The 19,437-nt window shown below is 36.2% G+C and overlaps 2 protein-coding genes and 1 long non-coding RNA gene across 6 annotated transcripts; 1 reads left to right on the forward strand and 2 right to left on the reverse strand.

The window, feature by feature from the left end:
* Window positions 1-225: 225 nt before the first annotated feature.
* LOC149014624 (uncharacterized) lies at window positions 226-3,050 on the reverse strand. Its single transcript, XR_016173626.1, has 3 exons — window positions 2,834-3,050; window positions 2,468-2,614; window positions 226-655 (listed from the first exon to the last, which is right to left on the reverse strand). It is a non-coding gene; the product is annotated as an uncharacterized LOC149014624 (long non-coding RNA).
* A 2,889-nt stretch (window positions 3,051-5,939) lies between these two features.
* Window positions 5,940-7,712, reverse strand: LOC149014625 (peroxidase 51-like). The gene is made up of 4 exons (XM_089156943.1): window positions 7,476-7,712; window positions 7,187-7,387; window positions 6,929-7,094; window positions 5,940-6,619 (listed from the first exon to the last, which is right to left on the reverse strand). Exons 1-4 carry the CDS (start codon window positions 7,692-7,694, stop codon window positions 6,210-6,212), a joined length of 996 nt encoding a protein of 331 aa, XP_089013069.1. The 5' UTR covers window positions 7,695-7,712; the 3' UTR covers window positions 5,940-6,209.
* Window positions 7,713-15,269: 7,557 nt separating this feature from the next.
* LOC149014626 (glycosyltransferase-like protein) lies at window positions 15,270-19,388 on the forward strand. 4 transcript variants are annotated; one of them, XM_089156990.1, is made up of 4 exons: window positions 15,270-16,754; window positions 17,030-17,174; window positions 18,209-18,441; window positions 18,528-19,388. In XM_089156990.1, exons 3-4 carry the CDS (start codon window positions 18,361-18,363, stop codon window positions 19,086-19,088), a joined length of 642 nt encoding a protein of 213 aa, XP_089013116.1. In that variant the 5' UTR covers window positions 15,270-16,754; window positions 17,030-17,174; window positions 18,209-18,360; the 3' UTR covers window positions 19,089-19,388. The 4 variants fall into 4 exon arrangements, with proteins under 4 accessions (XP_089013116.1, XP_089013115.1, XP_089013117.1 ...); XM_089156989.1 differs by having other exon boundaries at window positions 15,270-16,749; XM_089156991.1 differs by having other exon boundaries at window positions 15,270-16,535.
* The last annotated feature ends 49 nt before the right edge of the window (window positions 19,389-19,437 follow it).

Here is a 19,437-nt window from a genome sequence, read left to right on the forward strand (position 1 = left end):
TCATTTCTGTTAAGGCATACCTAAAGGTATTTCACGGTCAGTGTCTTCTATTTATTTATTTATTTATGTATTTATCTTCCCGCAGGTAAAGGTCTTGACATACTTGCTTTGAGAGGTACGTAGTCCAATGCACCATGAGCAACTTCTCAAATGAAAATGTTGGGTTCATTAGATTTACGTAAATATATTAATGTGCATAGAAGTAGTTAGATGGAAAGAAAGTGAAGAGAAACATATTAAAAAGAAATCTATGTATGTTGATTTATCATTCATTAAGAACAACACACTCAACAGAAAAGGTCAACAATAGTTATTAGATTGATCAGTAGGAGGTGGGGGTGGGATGAAATCTACAAGCGACAACTCAAGTATAAGGGTTATCTCACATCTGACTCTTTCTATCCTTTGTGCTGGGAAACCCTGTCATGGCATTTCATAGAAAATCAGCAAGATGGTCAGGAGCTTTTGAATCAGAAGGTGTGGCAGAATCGAGGTGCATTTTTGGCCCACGTGAAGAACCTTGAAACAGTTCTCTTATGTTTCTTGGCTGGACTTTGAACAGCAGGCATTGTATCTGTACTTTTAAGAATGTCCCACATCACACGCACATCTTTAGACTCACATTTCTTTACAGCATGGCGGAGTTTCAAAAGCTCTGCGTCATTTTTGATCCCATGCAAAAGAACAAATTAGGGACATGAACAAATCAGGGACATGAACAAATCATAATAAAATGAAAGTTTTTTTTGGATGAATAACTAATTATCTTAAAAAACAACTGGCTACAAGCACAAGGAGCAAGGAGCCAAGAGCAAGAACGAGACCCCGAGACTAACAGAACCATACCGGGGTGGAAAAGGTGAGCGAGCCAGCACAAAAGCCTATTCGGGAGAGTCAAACACCGGGGATGGGGGATGGACATCACCTAGATGATACATCAAAGGATGGCACTCCAAATCAAGTCAATAGAGCGAGATTTGGAAGTCCATCTTCTAATGTTTCGCCACCGAGGAGGGGAAAAGTAAGCTGAACCCGAGCAAAACAGAGGTCTGTTTGATCTCAGTTCTGTTTCACTCATTTTGGGGGATTTTTCTCTCTTTTTTTTTCCTTTTTTTTTTTAATTTTTTGGTGGGGGGGGGGGGGGGGTGTAATGTATTGATGATCAATACTTCCTTCTAGTGGTGGAAATGAGAAAGAGAATAGTGTTAAGAAGCTCAAGATCTGAGCAAATTTCCACCTTGTCATAATTCCAAACATGCAACTGCACTATTCTGTTGTTTCTTATTCTATGTTTGGGGGGATATTTGCTTACAGATTCTGGAGGTAACAAGTCAACCTCATGACATTATTCTGAGCAAAGTTTTGATCCATATTATTTTTGGCATAGTGCAGTCAAGAGTTGTTCCCGAGTGAGTACAGAATGTGCACTCTCTCTGTTTATTTAAAATTAAGATAGAAGCTTGATCTTAGATTTCTTTCTCTTTTATGTTTTGACCTTAAATTGATACTTCTACATTTCACATTTTGCCAAAACTCCCTCCAATTCTTTGATACCCATACATTCAAGGTTCCAATGTTCTAACACTAATTCAACGAACCTGATCCCAACAATTGTCTCTATTTATGCCTAAAACCATCAACCTTTCCTCTAAAAGCTGACAGTCAGCACCTACCCAGACAAAGAAATCCTGGTTGCAATTGTGTGCAAAGAAGTACTCTATAGATCCTCCCTTCTAAATTTCATCAAATTCAGGCCAGCAAACATAGCCTCTCGAACTTCTCCTACAAACCTTATTCAATAATCCTGCTCTCTATCCATATCTTCACTCTCTAGGATCAACCCTCATTGACCGAACGACGGTATCCCTCATAGTTCGGAAAATTCCTTAGCTTCACTTTCCTTACTTGTAATGGTACCCACTTCTGGTGCAGCAATCTACAGAATTTCCTTAATGACAATCACCCTTCGAGGATTTACTTGAGACAATATAATGCATCAATTCCAGAATCTATATATATATATGCTTTTGTATTCCTTCTAGTTTCTTTTCCAACAATTTGCAGTTACTTTTTTGAATTGTTATCTTTTTTAATTTGTTGTTTAATTTGATAACTTCTGAAATTATTTTTTCATCTTTCTTATATTATCTTCATCTTCTATCAAACCTTCCAAAATCCTCCCTCTACAAGCATCCAGTATGATCTGGGTTACCATTTCCTTTTTCATAATTCTCCCATTTGTGTAGATATTTTTCCCAGAACACTTAGTTCCTTACCTGTAATTTCAGCTTCAGCATCTACTAGCACACAAGTGCCAATCTCTTCCCATATTCTTCTATTTGTAGTTCTATATCAGTGAGAAATCCTTTATATCTTCTTTGGCATGTATCTTTTAAGAATTGGAAATTAGAAATTGCAATCCGAAATCAAATGAAAGAGGGAATAAGCTTGGAGGGCATAACATTACCTCTGTTACGAATACCAAGGCGAAAGGCGACGTTTCTCCAGATTCGCTGCAACGCTTTCTGTAAGGGAAACACCGCCTTATTCGACCACTCCATAATCCTCTTCTGAACCTTTTTCAGCTACGAGTAAGAGACCCACCTTCTATGTTCTGATCAAAAAAGAGGCAACGTAGAAAGAGTCTGAAGTTTAGTAAGGAAGAGAGTTGTGCTGAGGGAGAGAGAACAAGTGATCACAGGAGATTCCTTTCATGGAACCTTGCTCCCTCTCTCTCCCCCTTCGAAGGCTCATTAAGAAAACAATGCAACGAAAATAACAAATAAAGAGAAAGAAAAAAAACACCGAAACTCTAGGGTTAGCAGTAACTAACTCGGTATTCGGCAATGGTTGTCCTTCCATTTTCTCCAACCCCCTACCTTCGCATCTTCATTTCCAGAAAATAGAAACTCTCGTTTGTCTTCTCCGCCACGCTCTTCTCTACTCTCCCGCGCTTTTTGATCTAGTTAATTTGAACTGATTCGCGAGTCTACTAACGGCCACTCTTTGTCCAATCACATTCTTAATAGATGCCACGTGTTCTTATTGCTGTTGCAACTTTCAGTTAACGGATTGAATCAGTCACAAAGGATTGAGGACCATAAGCGAATGGAGACATGGCATGGAAAAACTAAAGTTTAAATTTTAGAATTTGTTTTTCTTACAGTCTCTATATAGAAGGTTGTTACACTGTAAACAGGTTTAGAGTATCTATATCGAATATCATATCAATCAAGTGGTTTTAAAATATGTACAGTCACGTACTGAGTATTGAATCATATAGGTCAATATATTTTGGTCCTTTTGAGAAAATGAGAAATGAATCTAAATGTATCTTATCAATTTTATCCAATATGGATATGCATTGGTTAATATCATATCGTATTGTGAGATACTGTAAAACATGCCGCAAGTACTAATAGTTTATAGCCATGTGACTTAATCTAGTAGAATTAGAAGAAAAAAAATTATAGTCAAAACATTTCTTATAAGGTGATCAAACATTAATGACAAATTAATGAACCGAAAGACGGTGCTTGGTCCTCATCATTATACGATGAAGGAGAATGTGTCTAGTACCATAACCCTCCACTTATATCATTAAGGTGTTGAGATCTTTTACTCACGAGGATGGAAAACTATGATCCTCTCAAACTCCACTATATTTAAGAGGGAGTCTACCTCAGATTCACTTTGTTAGTACTTAGAGGTAGATCATTTTTCTAAATGTATGGTGAATGGGTCTAAGGGGGGGTACAATATTTTACCCACGATTTGGACTCTATATTAGGGAGTGACCTTGTTATTGCTTAGATGTGGATTTTTTTCTAGCATATATGGTAGAGGGGGTCATCAAAAAAAGTCAATATTTATCCTCAAAGGGTAGAGGATTCCACTCAAGGAGAACATTTACCGTGGAAGAGAAATACATAAACATTTAGGCACCTTTTGTTTGCAAAGATGAGGTGGACAAAATAAACATGTTTACCCCATATGTAATGGGGTGAGAAAATAGGAAAAGAAATGAGAGTGTGGACTGTGGACCAACCCCTAACATCTGTGCTCCCCCAACGTCTTTATAACCAAAAGTATATGGGGCCCACAAGTAAAAAAAAATTAAGAAAATAGTTCCCATCACCAATACCCTATAGGCTCCCTGATAATTTGTGGTCAACATCCATTAAGGGAGCACTCTGTGGTCCATGTCATGGAAGAGGATTCGGACTCAAGAAAAGAAAGAATTTTGTGGAAAAGCTTAAAAAATGGGTCTCATATGATGTTTTTCACACATTTTCACAAAATTTTATTTATTTTGTTGAGATTTTGAAAATAGATGGGGTGGAAAAGTTAACATGCCACCTCAACTTGTTTGCTAACTTTTTCACCGAGTTAACCAATCAAGCCACGTTTTATAATTTTATAAAAAATTTTACTTTTTCAAAAAATTTCCCACCCCTTACCTTACTACCCAATTAAGAATATCAAAATAGTCTCGTACGTAGCTCATGCATGCATTATATGTTAATTTAATTTTAGCTTAAAAAGTTATGAATCCAACCTGCAAAGCTCAAAAGTTCAAAGCTTCATGGCTAAGCAAGGAAATGCCATCATTTTGGTGAAAGCTATCATGTGAAGGTATTTTTTTATTTGATTTTTTCTTTTACAGGCAAGTTGATTCGTTTACACTTTGCACTAGAACATAACTTGTTGAACCAACTGGCAAATCGAAGAGGGCAAAGGTCTCTTCCATTAATGACTATCTGAGTCTGGAATCTGGGTCGGATATTCTTGTGTGTGGTAAAGAACGTTTCTTTCTGGATTTCAGAGCATATCAGTTGCTTCAATCCTCATCAGAAGGCTCATTTCAAGAAGTCAAATCAAGGGCCACAATGTAAACAGGAGTAGGACCATTAGGTTACAATTAAATGATGTTGGCTTTTCTTTTCGTCTGTTAGCTTCCCTTAGAATTAAACTGAAGGTCTGTGAATGCTCATGTGTGATCAAATTTAGCTGGAAGGTGGTCCAATGCTCAGGCTATACGCTATCTAGTAAGAGTTTGGCAAGTTGGGTTTTTAATCCATCAAGATGAAGGTCTTTCTTCTTTTCACATTTCTTCACTACATATGAAGAGAGTAAGGATCACCTCCTCATCATGAGAGGTATGTGCTCTTCGGACTCTTCACCACTACACAATACAGGTGGAGCACACCTTTGAATATTGTCAATATAAATCAAAAGTGGGTCCCACCCTTATTATGTGGAAAAGCGCCAGGAAACATATACTTCTACTATGACGGGAAGATAATACAGACTCATATTAAGAGGGCGGTTCACCTCTGAATGGAATTAGGGTACCCTATCCTTATGGATAGAGGTTTGTGCTCCCCTTACACTTTTCCACCACACACTAGGAGAGAGGGAGGGCGCCTACCGTGCCTCTGAATCCTAACAAGATGAATCAAAGGTAGGATCCCTAATATGTGGTGGAAAACTATGAAGAGAACACATATTCTACCCATCAAGGTAGAGGATCACGACACAAGTTTAGCTTCTTAGCCGGAGGGAAGGGGAAGATGATTGTACACCATTGATATATGGAGTGAACTTGAATGTTGCACCTTGCACATCACCTGTTGTCAACCGTTCATTTCGCAAGTGGGGAAAACCGAAACGAGTTATTGAGATTGAAATCTCGTTTGATCTCAACCGTAAGCAACACAGTACTACGCATTTAATGCAGAGCACTAAAGTTCAACCCTTGATTCATACGGCATGCCTCTTGATAGCTACAACCATTATTACCGGAAAATGAAAGTGATAACAACTAGAGTGTTCTACCATTGTGGGGAGAAGCCTTCTTTATAAGGTCAAGAAAACGTGCTAGCTTTCTTTGTCTCCTTCTCTACCCAAACAGGAGCCATTGATGGTATAAGCATAGAGATGGAATAACCTTTTTATCAGTTCCTAAGGTCCTGCATTTCCATTTTTATTTTGCTTACTTTTCCATCACATCCTCTGTCTTCAACCCTCTACCATCAAATCTACTTTCCACGTACCTCTACTGAAAATTTGTTATCTTTCTTGACCAAACATTTAACGAATCGATCCACAACGAAAGCGAGTGAAAAGGAAAAGATAAACAATTAAATCTTTCTTCTCATTATTCTTCGAATCAACAGTTTGAGAAGAAAAGAGAGAAGGAACTAAATCTATGAGTTGAATACAGCACAATCACGACGAATATTGCCCTGAGAACCAGTCTTGACTCCTACTCTACCAAGCTTTGTCATGCCAGAAACAAAAGCTTTCTCAAAGGCAGCAGAGTTTGAAGCGAAGAAGTTAACAGCAGACTTAGACCTGCTATCTGTGAAGAGTATCTGATCTGAAGTGAAGAGTCCTTTCCCTTGTTGAAGGTTCTGAAAGTATACATTATCGAACTTCCTGGGAGTGATTGGGTCCATATTAATGGCTATTCTTGCGTCAACATTCTTCGGACACATTGATTTTAGCTCCTCCACATACGTCTGCTTGATCGTTGGGTCCACCTGCTTGTTTGTTGAGTAATTATATATGCGATTTGCGAACTGATTACAGTGAGAAAATCCAACCGTGTGCGCCCCTGCAAGAAAACGTAAGAAATGGACATTAGTCAAACATGAGAATCTGATCCTATATTGATAATTTTATTTGAATTTGGACCACTTTCTTGCTGTAACAGGGTATGAATTTTATGTACCTAACCATTGCCATCAGAGTTAATTTTTTTTTTTTTTTTTTTCCAACACAATTTAGTAAATTAATTACCTGAGAGAGTGATCATGTCTTCTTGGGAAAGTGCCATCTTGCTATAATGCTTAGATGTTTAACTGGGTATGAATTAATTTCAAGATTTATTTTTTTTTCCAACCCAATTTAGTAAATTAATTACCTGAGAGAGCGATCATGTCTTCTTGGGAGAGGCCATGAGAAGAGAACAAGGAATTGAGCTGGTTCACATTGAAACTTGCAAGAGGCAATTTTCCGCTGACACTGGAAGAGGTAGAGCTCAAACCATCTAATCTTCCCAGCTCAACCGCATAAGATGGCCCTCCAGCCTGCATTTTGATTAGTTGTTAAACAACACAAGTTTTTCCTTTCTGGGTTTTCAGTTTGAGGAGGAAGAGAAGGACATGAAGGAATTAGATACCAGAGCAATGACATCTCGAGCTGCCATGGCAAGGATATCAGCACAGGAAACCTTATTAGTACAGCCAGATACTTTATCCACTGCAGCTTTGGCCTTTACTACGGTGTCAAAACCATCTCCAGCAAGGGAAAGATTAATGGGATGGTCTTTCTCTGCTGTGTTTGTTGACGTAGAAGCAATGATAATCGATGCATCACATCCCTATGGTATGAAAAAGAGGTATTAGCTAGAAAAGAATTAACCCTTCCAATGGAAAACCCATCTGAGAGACTTTGTTGTTCTTACTCACCTGAACAAAGCAATCATGGAAGAAGAGACGGAGGGTTCCAGGGACTGTTACGAAAGTCTCTTTAAACTTCTGAGTGACCGCGCCTCTAACGATGCTTTCCACATTGGGGCAGGTTTTGGCGTAATAGTTTTGTTGAAGTGCTAATGTTTTACTAGGGAAGTAGCAGAGGTTAACCACCATAAGCCACACAAGCATTATGTCGAACACCTTGAGACCCATCTCTAGTGTCAAAGTGAACACCAATGGAAGAAGCAATTAAGCAAGGAAGAGAGTGAAGTTGGAGCTTTGGGTTTTTTGGGATTTGCGCAAGACGAAGGGGAATATATGTAGAAAGCAGAGATGAATTTGTCTGAGCCAGCTGGCTCGAATCTTTTTGACAGCCATGAAAGTAGATAAAATAATTGGAGGCCCCTTAGGTTAGCATGCATGAACTTAGAAAGAGACATCGACGATGGCTTCAGCCTTCTCATCTTTTCCAAGTCCCTAACTACTCTACAGGTTTTACTTCTCATTCTTAATCCTTAAAAAAACACTTTAACTTTACTAATTTCCAAGCTGTGATCTTTGTTCTAACACGTGTTTGCATATATGCGTGAGAGAGATAACAAAGAACCGTCAACACACGGCAGCTGCTGGTTTGGTGGCGCAGTTGCACATTGACTGTTTCTTACGTTGGTTTCATTTTTCAAACATATAATTGTTGGGTTTGATTAGTGTCCAAATCCTCTCTTTCCAGTATGTCTCTATCTATCCACTCTCACTCATGTGAGTGTAAGACTCATATTTTTCTGTCTGACACAGACTAACCTGTGAGCGACTGAACATGAATTCTTCTACTTTATATAGCTGTGAAAAGATAACAGGACAGGCTAGATCGAGAGGATCTCCACTAATTTGAGTATATTTTATATTTTGTCCTGTAATGTTGTAATTGTAATTGAAATAAGTATACTTACAATAAATAATATGATGGGTAATTTAAAAAGCGAAGAACAAATGGAAGAACAAATGGTAACACTTTAAGGTGTGAGACTAATGAAACTTTTAAAAAATAGTATAATCTCTCACTTTTTGCTGTAAGCAATCTTGACAAGTCATGGTAAATTTTTCAAGAATATTTTACTTGTTTTCTTATAAAATCAACTAGGATAGAAGGCATAAGCACCATTTCTTTCTCACACACTAATACAAATATACTCTTCTCCCACATCTTACTGGTACATTTGATTAAGAAACATTCTCCCCCAAAATTCTATATATAAACAAAAGATTTTGATCTTGGGATTTGAAATTTCGAATATATTGAAAGAAAAAAAGAAATCAAATTGATTAATTTTTTAATCTAATTACGTCATTGAATGCGAAAAAAGTCTTCTAATTATAGACAAGAAAATATTCTTGAGTCTCAATAGTCAAAGTGATTAAATATAAGTGAAGAAACTGGCCTTTTAACTATAATAAATAAACTGAATATCTTATTTAAAACAGTTCTTTTATTATTTTTGGTAGGGGGATGTGGTGATGGATTATTGTCTGTGTTTTTAGGATATAGCCATTAGCCAACGGTCAAAATTGCTACATCTTTATTAATTTAAGGGATAAACTCAAAAGAGTATCACCTAATTTTTTGTATTTTTGTTTGATAATAAATAATTTACCACTAGTTCAGAAACATCAAGTGCTAGAAAGAGCCATCACAAGATGAGAACTGGCTAATGAGATATAAGGATAGTTGATTATAGTTTTCGCATGTTCTTTCACTATATATATTTAAGAGGAGGCCCCACCTTATCAATACTCAAAGGTGGGTCCTTCGATCTAGACTTTTGTCTAATATTTTTTTAACATTTAGCACAATAAACAGTCCTTGGAGAAAGTCACATGTAAATGTTACGAATAACAATAATGACAGGCAGAAGAAAAAAAAATGGGGCAGAAAACAAATTCATTCAAGAACAGAGCAAGAGTTGCACAAGGCATCTTGAAAACAAAGGTTCAAAAGCCAAGGAGAGGCACAGGGTTGCACTGTCTTATTGCCATAAATAGAGTCCACCTAGCTAAGGAATCCGCAAACACATTGGATTCTTTACAATAAAAAAGACACCATCCATTCAACCCCCCTAGACATTAGCACCCTAAGGTGAAGGTCCTCAATGATGGGTTGGACATCTTGGTCGAGGAATGGTTGGACTAGAGACTAAGTCCACCAATTTCGTATAGTATGACACAAACAATACCCTAACTCAGCCTCCATCATATGTGCTCTCGTTGCCGATGCTTCTCCAATAAGAACAGAAAGGCCAAGAACGGGTTTTGAGAATGTCCACACTAGGAGGCTCATGTGATCTCGAGCAATGTTTTCTATTCCACCTTTATTCGAAGATGGTGACTGACTGTGGTCCTTCATTTAATAATACTGGTCTAATATTCCCTCGTAACAATCATACATATAAGTGTATTATTTATTAATTATAAATTTATAAAATATATAATAAATAAATAAAAATAAAAAAGGAAAGCGAAGAGTCGAGGATACAAGTGGTATGCTATACACTAGCACTTTATGTACCTATCTCTCTTTTTTCCTTTGAAGAATAAGAAAAATATATGACATATAACTATTCCTCTTCTTTATAAAGATTTATATTTCTCCTTTAGTCTGTCTTTTCAGATCGTATCAATCTGACAGAAAATAAAACATTATTTCTCCATTAAAAATTCTACTCATTTTTTTATAATGATCAATTGTTGATTCTTTAGATCATAAAACTTTTATGTAAGATTTTCAAAGTATATCTATTAAACATGGTTCCCACCTATATTTTTATTACCAACCCGCCTAAGGAACCCAAGATAAGATATTTTAAGTTTTTTTTTTTTTAAGGTTTTTTAACCTATCTGATTATAAGATAAAATATTGGAAAATATTGATGTGACAGACATTTACTGGAGTTGGATGAGTAGAGAAACATCTAGATTAATGATACATTAAAAAAATAAAGTGTTACATATATGATATTTAAGCCAATATTTATGCATCTTCAAATTAAACTATTAAATTTTCATTCCCTTTTGAACTGTTACATATAAAGAAATCCATGGAAAGGCATTGGAAAAGAATATCTGAATGTACTATTTTAGTCTCCATTTGTTGCAGGCGATCTATGAAGGAATTAACGTTGTACGTGAAAAGAATTTCATGCCTTTATATGTGGAATCAGATTCTCTCAAAGCTATTGATCTGTTAAAACCTAATGCAAAAATACAAGAGAAAATAGCAAGAGTGGTGTATGCAATAAAGGAAAAAGTGGGAAGCTATGAAGGAATTAGATTCCAACATGCGTACCGAGAGTCCAACTACACTTGACTGGATCACGAAAAGACTGACTTCTTTAGAGGAACCTTCGCGATTCTTTCTGGATCCACCCCAAGAATTGGAGGAGATCCTACAAGCAAATAAGATTTGCATGCTTGAGTAGTTTTCCTTTTTAGGGTTGCTAAACCCCGTTTATTTGTTACCAAAAAAAAAAAAAAACAAGTTGAGTATATATGTCATTTTATGGTCAAAATCTCTTTATAATTTTTTCAATTTATTTTATTCAATTAGTAGCATATTTAGTTAGAAACTTAATCTAATACCAAATTATTGGTAGTTCAAGATTTAGATAGGTGTGAAAAAATAAATCGGAAAGGATGTAAATGCATTTTGGTCATAAAGTGACAATTGTCCTTAATTGATTTGTTTAGATACCACATGGGAGGCAAATGCAAAATTCATTTGATTAGAATTAAACCTTAAAAATTACCCCCCCCAAGAAAAAAAGGAAAAAAACAAATTCTTGGTAATTATAATTCAACACCATCATATAAGTTACTTGAAAAGGCCCAGCTTGGCCTCCAAGTTTTCAAGTTTACACATATCTCAACTACATCTTAAGGTGTAACTTTATAACTAAATATCGAAGAGACTTCACCTCTAATCCCAAAGAAATTTCAACTCTTGACCTCATATAAAATATCTATTACATCTCATAATTTTTTGAGCAAATTACACTGGCACCCCAAAATGGAGGCCTTAAAGCACTGACACGGTGACACCCCATTTTATGTTTGAAAAACACAGACATCTCAAATTTTGATTTTCATTAAACATATTAGTCCAATTTTTCACTCAAAAAATTTCATGTACATAACATAAAAATTAGAGCAAATTACAACGGCACCCCAAAATGGAGGCTTTAAAGCATTAACACTCCACTTTATGTTTACAAAAATAGACACCAAAAATTAGATTTTCATTGGAAACATTTGTTTAATTTGTCACTGAAAACCATTAAATCACGGTGTATTTTCTTTCAATTTCAAAAATGTGCCTATCAAAATACAGTGATTTATATGTATGTAAACGTCAGGTGGCAAAGAGATCTAATGGGCTTGGGCTGGTTTCAGAACTAGATTGATCAGGCCACCGGTGCTTCAGCCCAGCCCAAGTTATATCCATGTTTGCAAGATCCTCCATAACATGGACCCATTCATTCCTTTGTGGCTTTATTTGGTTAAAGGAAAAGTAGAGGGAAGGAATGCAAAATTTCTTAGAATAAAAAAGAAACTTTTGTGCTCATGACCTCATGTGATTATATAAGCTACATAAATTTCATACTATATTTAATAATAGCGTATTTTATACCTAATCTATACCAAAAAAATGTCTTCTATATATATATATATAATATTTATTCACTTGTTAAAAGCAAAGAAACTGATGTGAACCAAAGTGAGCTTTGATGGCTAGCAGCCCATTTATTAATCAGCCCGAAAATATTCACTTGGGCTTTTACCTAATAATAGCAGCCCATTTATCAATTTAGGCCCAACTTGGATGGGTAGTCAAACTGGGCTTAGATTACTATCTCCTTAAACTAAACTGTCAATTCTTTACCAAAATTGTCAATTTCTGTGGTCCTGACTTAAAAGGCTTAAAGTTTTGAGACTTTTTTAGTTTAAAGGTAGCTTTATATATAACTTAAATATATAGTGAAGTGTTCCTTTGATTCTAAGAAGATTTCAACTCTTGACGACATATTATGAGGAATTAGTCTTTGCCAACTCTACCAAATTCTCAATCAAAACATCCATATAATTAAACTCGAAAAATCCAATTTTTGTTATAAAAATAAAATAAAATCTAATAGTGGGTATTTCATTTCATATTTAATTTTTTTTTTATCCCAAATCCATAATGGTTTAAGAACATATAAAAGATCCTTATTTTCTTTTTGACTATAATATCTTCAATTTTAATTGAATTTTCTAGTTTTTTATGCAACATATAAAATGAGAGGAAATGATATCTTACCATGAGTTCAGATCTTTTTATCCATCAAAGTAAAGGTCTCTGTTCCCTCACAATCTCATATGATTCATCACGTTTTAGGAAGGAAGTCCATTTATGATTTATGTTTTCAAAATCAGAGGTTCAGAGGGAGACCCTGTCTTAATGTATAGCAGAAATGTGTGATGAGAGTACAGACTTCTACTCGTTAGAATAGAGAACCTGGGCTCTTGTATGATTAGGTCAGGTAGACTATCCAATTGACACGTGAGTAGTTGAAGAAACTAATATCAATTAATTTAATGATACTAACCCAAGTTAAGAGGTATATGATTACTAACCCTAAGTAGTTAAATTAATTAACATTCTAAACATAAACAATGGTTAGCTGACCTAAGCATTTTAATATAGAAATCCAAATCAGACAAACAGTAGTGGAACCTGGAAGAAGTGGAGCTTGTGATTTGAACCCTTTTGAATTAAAGTATTTAAATGTAATCACTTCAAATTTAAGAAAAGGGTTTTGTTTGGCTTTTAGTATTTTTCACCAATCCAAAAGTCCAAACTTAGTGGGTGATGATCCTTGAGAGAAGAGAAGAGATGTTTAAAACAAACTCTATTCAGTACGATGTGTTGAGATTGGGCTCTTTTGACATCATCATCATCATCTTATCTTTTATGTATTTTTTCTAATGGTCTTATGACAAGGTTAGTGGGTCCCACACCTTTAATTAAAATTTTAAATCATCCATTAAAGTTTAATTAAGAATATAAATATACATTTTACCAAAAAATAAAGAAAAAAGAATATAAATATACATAATATAAAAAATGCTAATTACGTACTTTTGTGGGTCCCAGAGAACAAATCTCTTGGGCCTTGGCCGGCTCACTTAGGACCACACATTTCATCCTAATCTTTTGATTACATCAAACAAGTGGAAGGTAAGGTTGAAGCATCGTCACAAAATTAGAATCGAATCGGTTGGAATCGGTCTTGATTGATCTTGAGTTTTATTCTATTCGATATTTTGGTTATTGGTTAATTTTTTTTTTGAATCGTTGAAGTTTCAGATCAGAGATGAATTGATTTATACTATATTTCTAAGATTAGAGTTGAATTTGAAAGGTTTCGGCTACTTCAGTTCTGATTGAAAGTTGAAATCCAAACCCTAGAAACCCTTTTTGAAATGGTCGATTTGAATGAGTAAGAATCGAAGTTGTAATCATAAATCCTATAAACCCTTTCTGGGTTGATCGATTTGAATCAGGAAGAATTGAGATTCAGTTCAGCCGATTACGATGTCAGTTATTCATAAATCGCCGCCTTCAGTGGCCTAAACCCTAGGAACTTTGTTGTCCAGACCGATTCCAATCTGTAGAAACTGAGATCCGAGCCAACCAAGCCCGATTCTGTTCTTTAAAACCCTAGGTTGGACAATTGATTCTTGGGTTCTGGAACATGGTATGATGTGATGGTGGGACGCATAGTTGCACTTGCACACCAAGTGTTTGTGACTTTTTCCATGTAGTTTCCCTTTCTCCCATCACTCACACTCACTCTTCCATTATCTACAGGGGCTGATAATGGAGAGTTTCTTATTATATTCCACCGTCTGCTGTTCTTAATTTGGGAAAATATGTTATCTGATCCATTAATTAATCCTTATTAGTAATTATTATCTTATTAACAATCAAACATCCATTAGATAAACAAAGGTTTTGGTCTTAATTTGCCTTGATAATTGGAAATGGATGGAATTCATGAAGTCCTTCATTCATAAGCTACTGTTTTAAAACTTTTAATAGCCTATTACAGGATCTGATACGAGATTACTTGAGGTATAATATGACTCCAAGCACCAGGAATTCAGAGATTTAATGGTTATATTAGATTGTGTCACAGGGTTTCATGGAAAGTGAGATCAGTTTAGAGTAAAGATGTGAAAGAAAATCTTGATTTTGGTTCACTTTTAGCTGTGTTGACTTGCTTTATTTGTAAACAAGTGGATCCATAGAAAACTAGCACTAGAAGATATCTCAACATGAAAAGAAGGAATCAAAGTTTGCAGAGATGGTCAGCTCCAATAGACCAATCCAATTCTTGGTGAGTGGTCACTGGAACCCAGATAGACTTGAATCAGAGATGGTCACCTTCAAATGCTCTTGCGTGACCTTTTGATTGGTTTTCCTCTTAAAGAGATGTCCGAACCACCTGAATTCAAGGAGCAATACCCCACCCACTTCCAGTTGAATAAATGTGTCATTAAAGCTTAAATTTTTTTTCGTGGAACCCATGATTAAATTAAGTTGCAGAACTTAAAACCAGAAACAATGGCATGTTGGTCCAAGAAATCAGATAGGAAGCAGGTGACTCCAATCCTTGCCCATTCAACAACTCAAAAAATTTTACAAAGTTATGAAAGTCTTTGATTTTTGATTCCATCTTAAACCTTCCTAGCCATCCAAATCAACAAGTGGGTTAGAGGAGATGGGAATTGCAGATCTGGAACCAGAGGAATATGTTAGATTAAAGGAATTGGAGGATATCATATCTTTAACGGATAATAAGAGTTATAGATAAGATTAAAGGAATTGTTTATAGTAAACAAATTAATGGAGTAGAGAAAGTGCGTGCGTCGTTTCTTTTGAGGTGGGCCAAGCAATGAAGTAGCAGAGAGAGAACCCATATATGGCTCTGCCATTGTTTATGAAGCTCCTTTTGTTTGGGCAGAGAGAGAGACCTGAGGACCAACCACACCATACATCTGCACCTCCTTCTCCAGGCAACGCGTGCTTCTCTGTCGGCTCCTTCGTCTCTTCCTGTTCTGAACCAGAAAGAGGGAGAGAGAGAGAGCCGGCGTGTTATCCACTCTGAGAGTCCCTGTGAACCCAAATGCCCAACATCCATGTGATTCCTTCTTGATAACTACAAGTAGACATGGATTTCATATTCCACACTCTTTTCTCTTTCTTTGTCCATTTCCTGTTTTTAAAATTTTTGATTCGTACCCATTTAATAATTCTTTTAAAAACATTAAACCCAATCCATCTTTCCTCAGAACCCTCCTTGTTTGATCTTTATGGTTTCTGATGGCCTTCCAGTCTGTCGGTACAGCTACAACATGCAAGGACAAATCCAATCACTTCTCTCTGTTCTCCATTAATTATTTTTATTTAGCTCATATGAACGTTTAACACGTATTAACTGTATGGTTTCATCAGCTCACCCTGGTTAACTCAAACCAGGCAACGTCGATTGCCTAATGGAGGTCATTACCTGATAGGCTAATACATGGACGGCATCATTTTGAATAGATTGTTTCCTTCTTTCTGGATTTTGGTGCTGGGCACGAAATGGGTTGCTTGTAGTTGCAGTGGTCAGCAGATTTGTGTATCAAAGACGATATTTAGAGCCCGTCATCAATGGTGATGACTTTCCATGACTTCCAGCTTTCTGGATATGGAGTTAAATTATTTCTTGCTGATTTGATTTGGGTTTCTGGAACAAAGCCTAGGAGTTGCTTCACAGTAAAAACAGTGTCATTCTTTTTGGGAGGAATCAAAGAAAACAGATGTGACTTTCTTGCTCAGATATTGGAAGAATCGGGAAGGATGATTCAGAAACTGTGAAGCTTAGAGAATAGAGGGGAGATGATGAAGGTGGAGGGGTATAAGGCTGACATCTATCTGTGGCGCATTCAATTGGTCTCCTGACAGATGGGACGGTAAGGATTGCCCACAAAATGATTGAATAAACATCCATGAGGGAGAACCTTGACCTCTCAATTCTGTGAAAGGTTCATTTGTTCATCTCTTTCATACTAAGTGGGTAACGCATACTATATTAGAGGACAACTGTTAATGGTTATATAACTCTTTGGGAGCATGTGATACATCTAAGCAGGCTAAGCTGTCCCTTTGATGATTGTCTAGAGCAGTGTAAGGTCCTGCGATTCTGAACAATATCTTATATATATTAGGACTTAATTATTGTATTCCATTTAATATTGTTCATCTGCTGGAGCTGTCCGAAGCATCTCTATCACATATCTTGTATCTCATTGGTAGAAGCACTGAGATTTGTTTGGCATGCCTCATACCAAAAATATAATAATAGTTTGGCCCCTCTCTGTGAAAGAGAGAATCTTAAATTCTTCTTCAGATTTTATTTTATTCAAGTGTTAGCAGTATATACTTAATTGGGAATGTGATCTGTTAGGCCAGAAGAGGAGTTGTTTTAGCGAAGGCAAGGCAGTGACTTGTAGTTGGTAAGTTGGTTCAAGTCAAGAGGACTCGTTGCATCCATTTCCCTTGAAACAGTTGACACTTCTTGTTGATCTTGGTAGCTCATGAAACATCAACAGGTGAGTGGAGACAAACTACTTCTTTCGCACCTTTGATATTTGACTTAATTCTCGTTGAGATCAGGAGCAGGTAGTTTGTTGTTTGTTACTTGCATATTTTGGTTGTTTACAAACATGTTTACATCTTTCTGTGGCTGCCATACAGATCTCAGAGGCTTCTTCTGAGTGTCCTAGTTCTTAAGAATATAGAAACTGTTTTGATCTCTGAGGAAGTTTTGGAATCTGATTTACACCCATCATCACGCATGTTCTACGGTTACATGCTTGCCCATGTTTGGATTCATTCAGTAGACTATCCAGTTCCGTGTTTTTAAATTTTCGCCATCTCATGAAACCGCTGAAGCTTGCCGGCATCTCCTGTTTTTTTTTTTGGATGAATGAATAATTATATTAAAAGAATGGAAAACAAGAAAACAAGGTCTTTAAGGTCTCCTGTTGTGAACTCTAATCTGTAATAACTACATAGAGAAATATGAAATGCTTGTACAAAATTTGAGCTCTAACATGTTTCTTGGGGTTTAGATTTTCCAATATTGTACTAATTCAGCAGGAACATAGTGGTAAAATATCTAAAGACCACCGAAAAATAGTGTAATATTGTAGAATAGAAGGGCTACAAAGCCAGAAACAGAGGGTGGTGGAGATATATTTTGTTTTTTATTAGAAATTTTCCAATTAAATTTCAATTTTAGGGAAACCTGAGATGTAGATACAAGATATGACACAATGGACACTGTACAGCAAAATACTGAATTTAACATCAGAAAACACTAGATTTCTGTCAGGGTTGTCTTTGGTTAAGGAGGTGTAACCTGTTAATGTTGAAAATTACTATTAAGTTTACATTGGTTATCGAGTTGTTGTAGTCTTCAGGAGTCTCACCCTAGTATTCATGTCCACTTTGACTTAACATGTTATTTTCTTGCCTAGCTTGTCAAATATACTGCTTTGTTGTTTTGTAGTCTTACCATTGATCAACAATTTTATGTCTGCAAATTGGTATTAAACTGGAATTCTTAACCATCATGATGCAGGCATAGAAGTAAATGGAGATGTATGGTCACACCAAAGAGACATTTGACATGCATATAAGAAGTATTGCACACAGGACATAAACGGATTGGAATTATTCTGATTCTTCTTGCAAAAGGCACCACCATAAAAGAGGAAAAAATTTAGCATTCGGATGGATAGGATTTTGAAACCATATGATAAGGAATCCATGAGGTTGGCAATGCTAAAGCATGAAGAAACATTCAAAGAGCAGGTACAGTATTCTGAACATTAGGCCTTCTTTCCATTCTGTGTTCCACTCACTAGTCAGTGTTCTAAGATCTGGAAATGATCATGCAGGTAAATGAGCTTCATCGTTTGTATCAGATTCAGAAGATGTTAATGAACAACTTGAAGAGAAATGAGTCCAATGGACGTGGCACAAATAGATGGAATGTAGAAAATGAGATTAGTTTGAGTCAGGCAAGTAGTAGCTACAAAGAATGGCATAAGTTACAGAAGCCAAGGAAACTTGACCTGGAACAACCTGCTGAAGAATATAGTGCAAAGGAAGGTGGAGACAGAGTGCAAGAGGTTGAGGATGAGAGCAATATTGAACTGACATTAGGCCCCTCCAGTTACAATCGAAAGAAGAAGGATGAGAGACCTCTAACTTCAGATTCTGGACCAAGTTTTTCTTCTTCTTCTACTGAATCCAGCCATATGAAAAGAACAAGTACACCTACGTATAAAACATTGGACACAAGGGAAGAGTTAACAGCCAATGAATGGGGACTTATCCAAGTACCTGAGATGCACCCGGGAAGAAAGAGCACTTACAGTGTTGAAGAACAATTGAGACAGGAGAAACTAACCCAACCACCTTGGCTTTTCCATGTTTACAGTATGAATATGGCTTAAAACTTTGTTGTTGTCAATAGGTTTGACTTGTTTTAATCAACTGATTGTGAGTTCTCTATGCATGAAAATTTCTGTTTAGTTCTTCATGTAGTCATTAAGGAGTCTTAAACAGGGGTAGTGTTTTAGTGAGCTTAACTTAGAACCATATTCAGATTCAGTTCTGTGGGAGTAGCATTAGTTGAGGCCCATAGGATGCTGAACAGACTCGACTGAGAACATTTCTGTACTTCAAGATATGTTTCTAAAAGGCTACATGTATCTTGTATCTAAAGAGAAACATCATCGTTTTGACTCATTCATCTTTCCTTACCTCCTTATTTTATAAACCAGTCATTTAATCACTTCTCCC

Source organism: Hakea prostrata, chromosome 5 (genome assembly GCF_041222555.1).
Source record: "Hakea prostrata isolate BN-2017 chromosome 5, UWA_Hpros_2, whole genome shotgun sequence".
Taxonomy (NCBI): Eukaryota; Viridiplantae; Streptophyta; class Magnoliopsida; order Proteales; family Proteaceae; genus Hakea; species Hakea prostrata.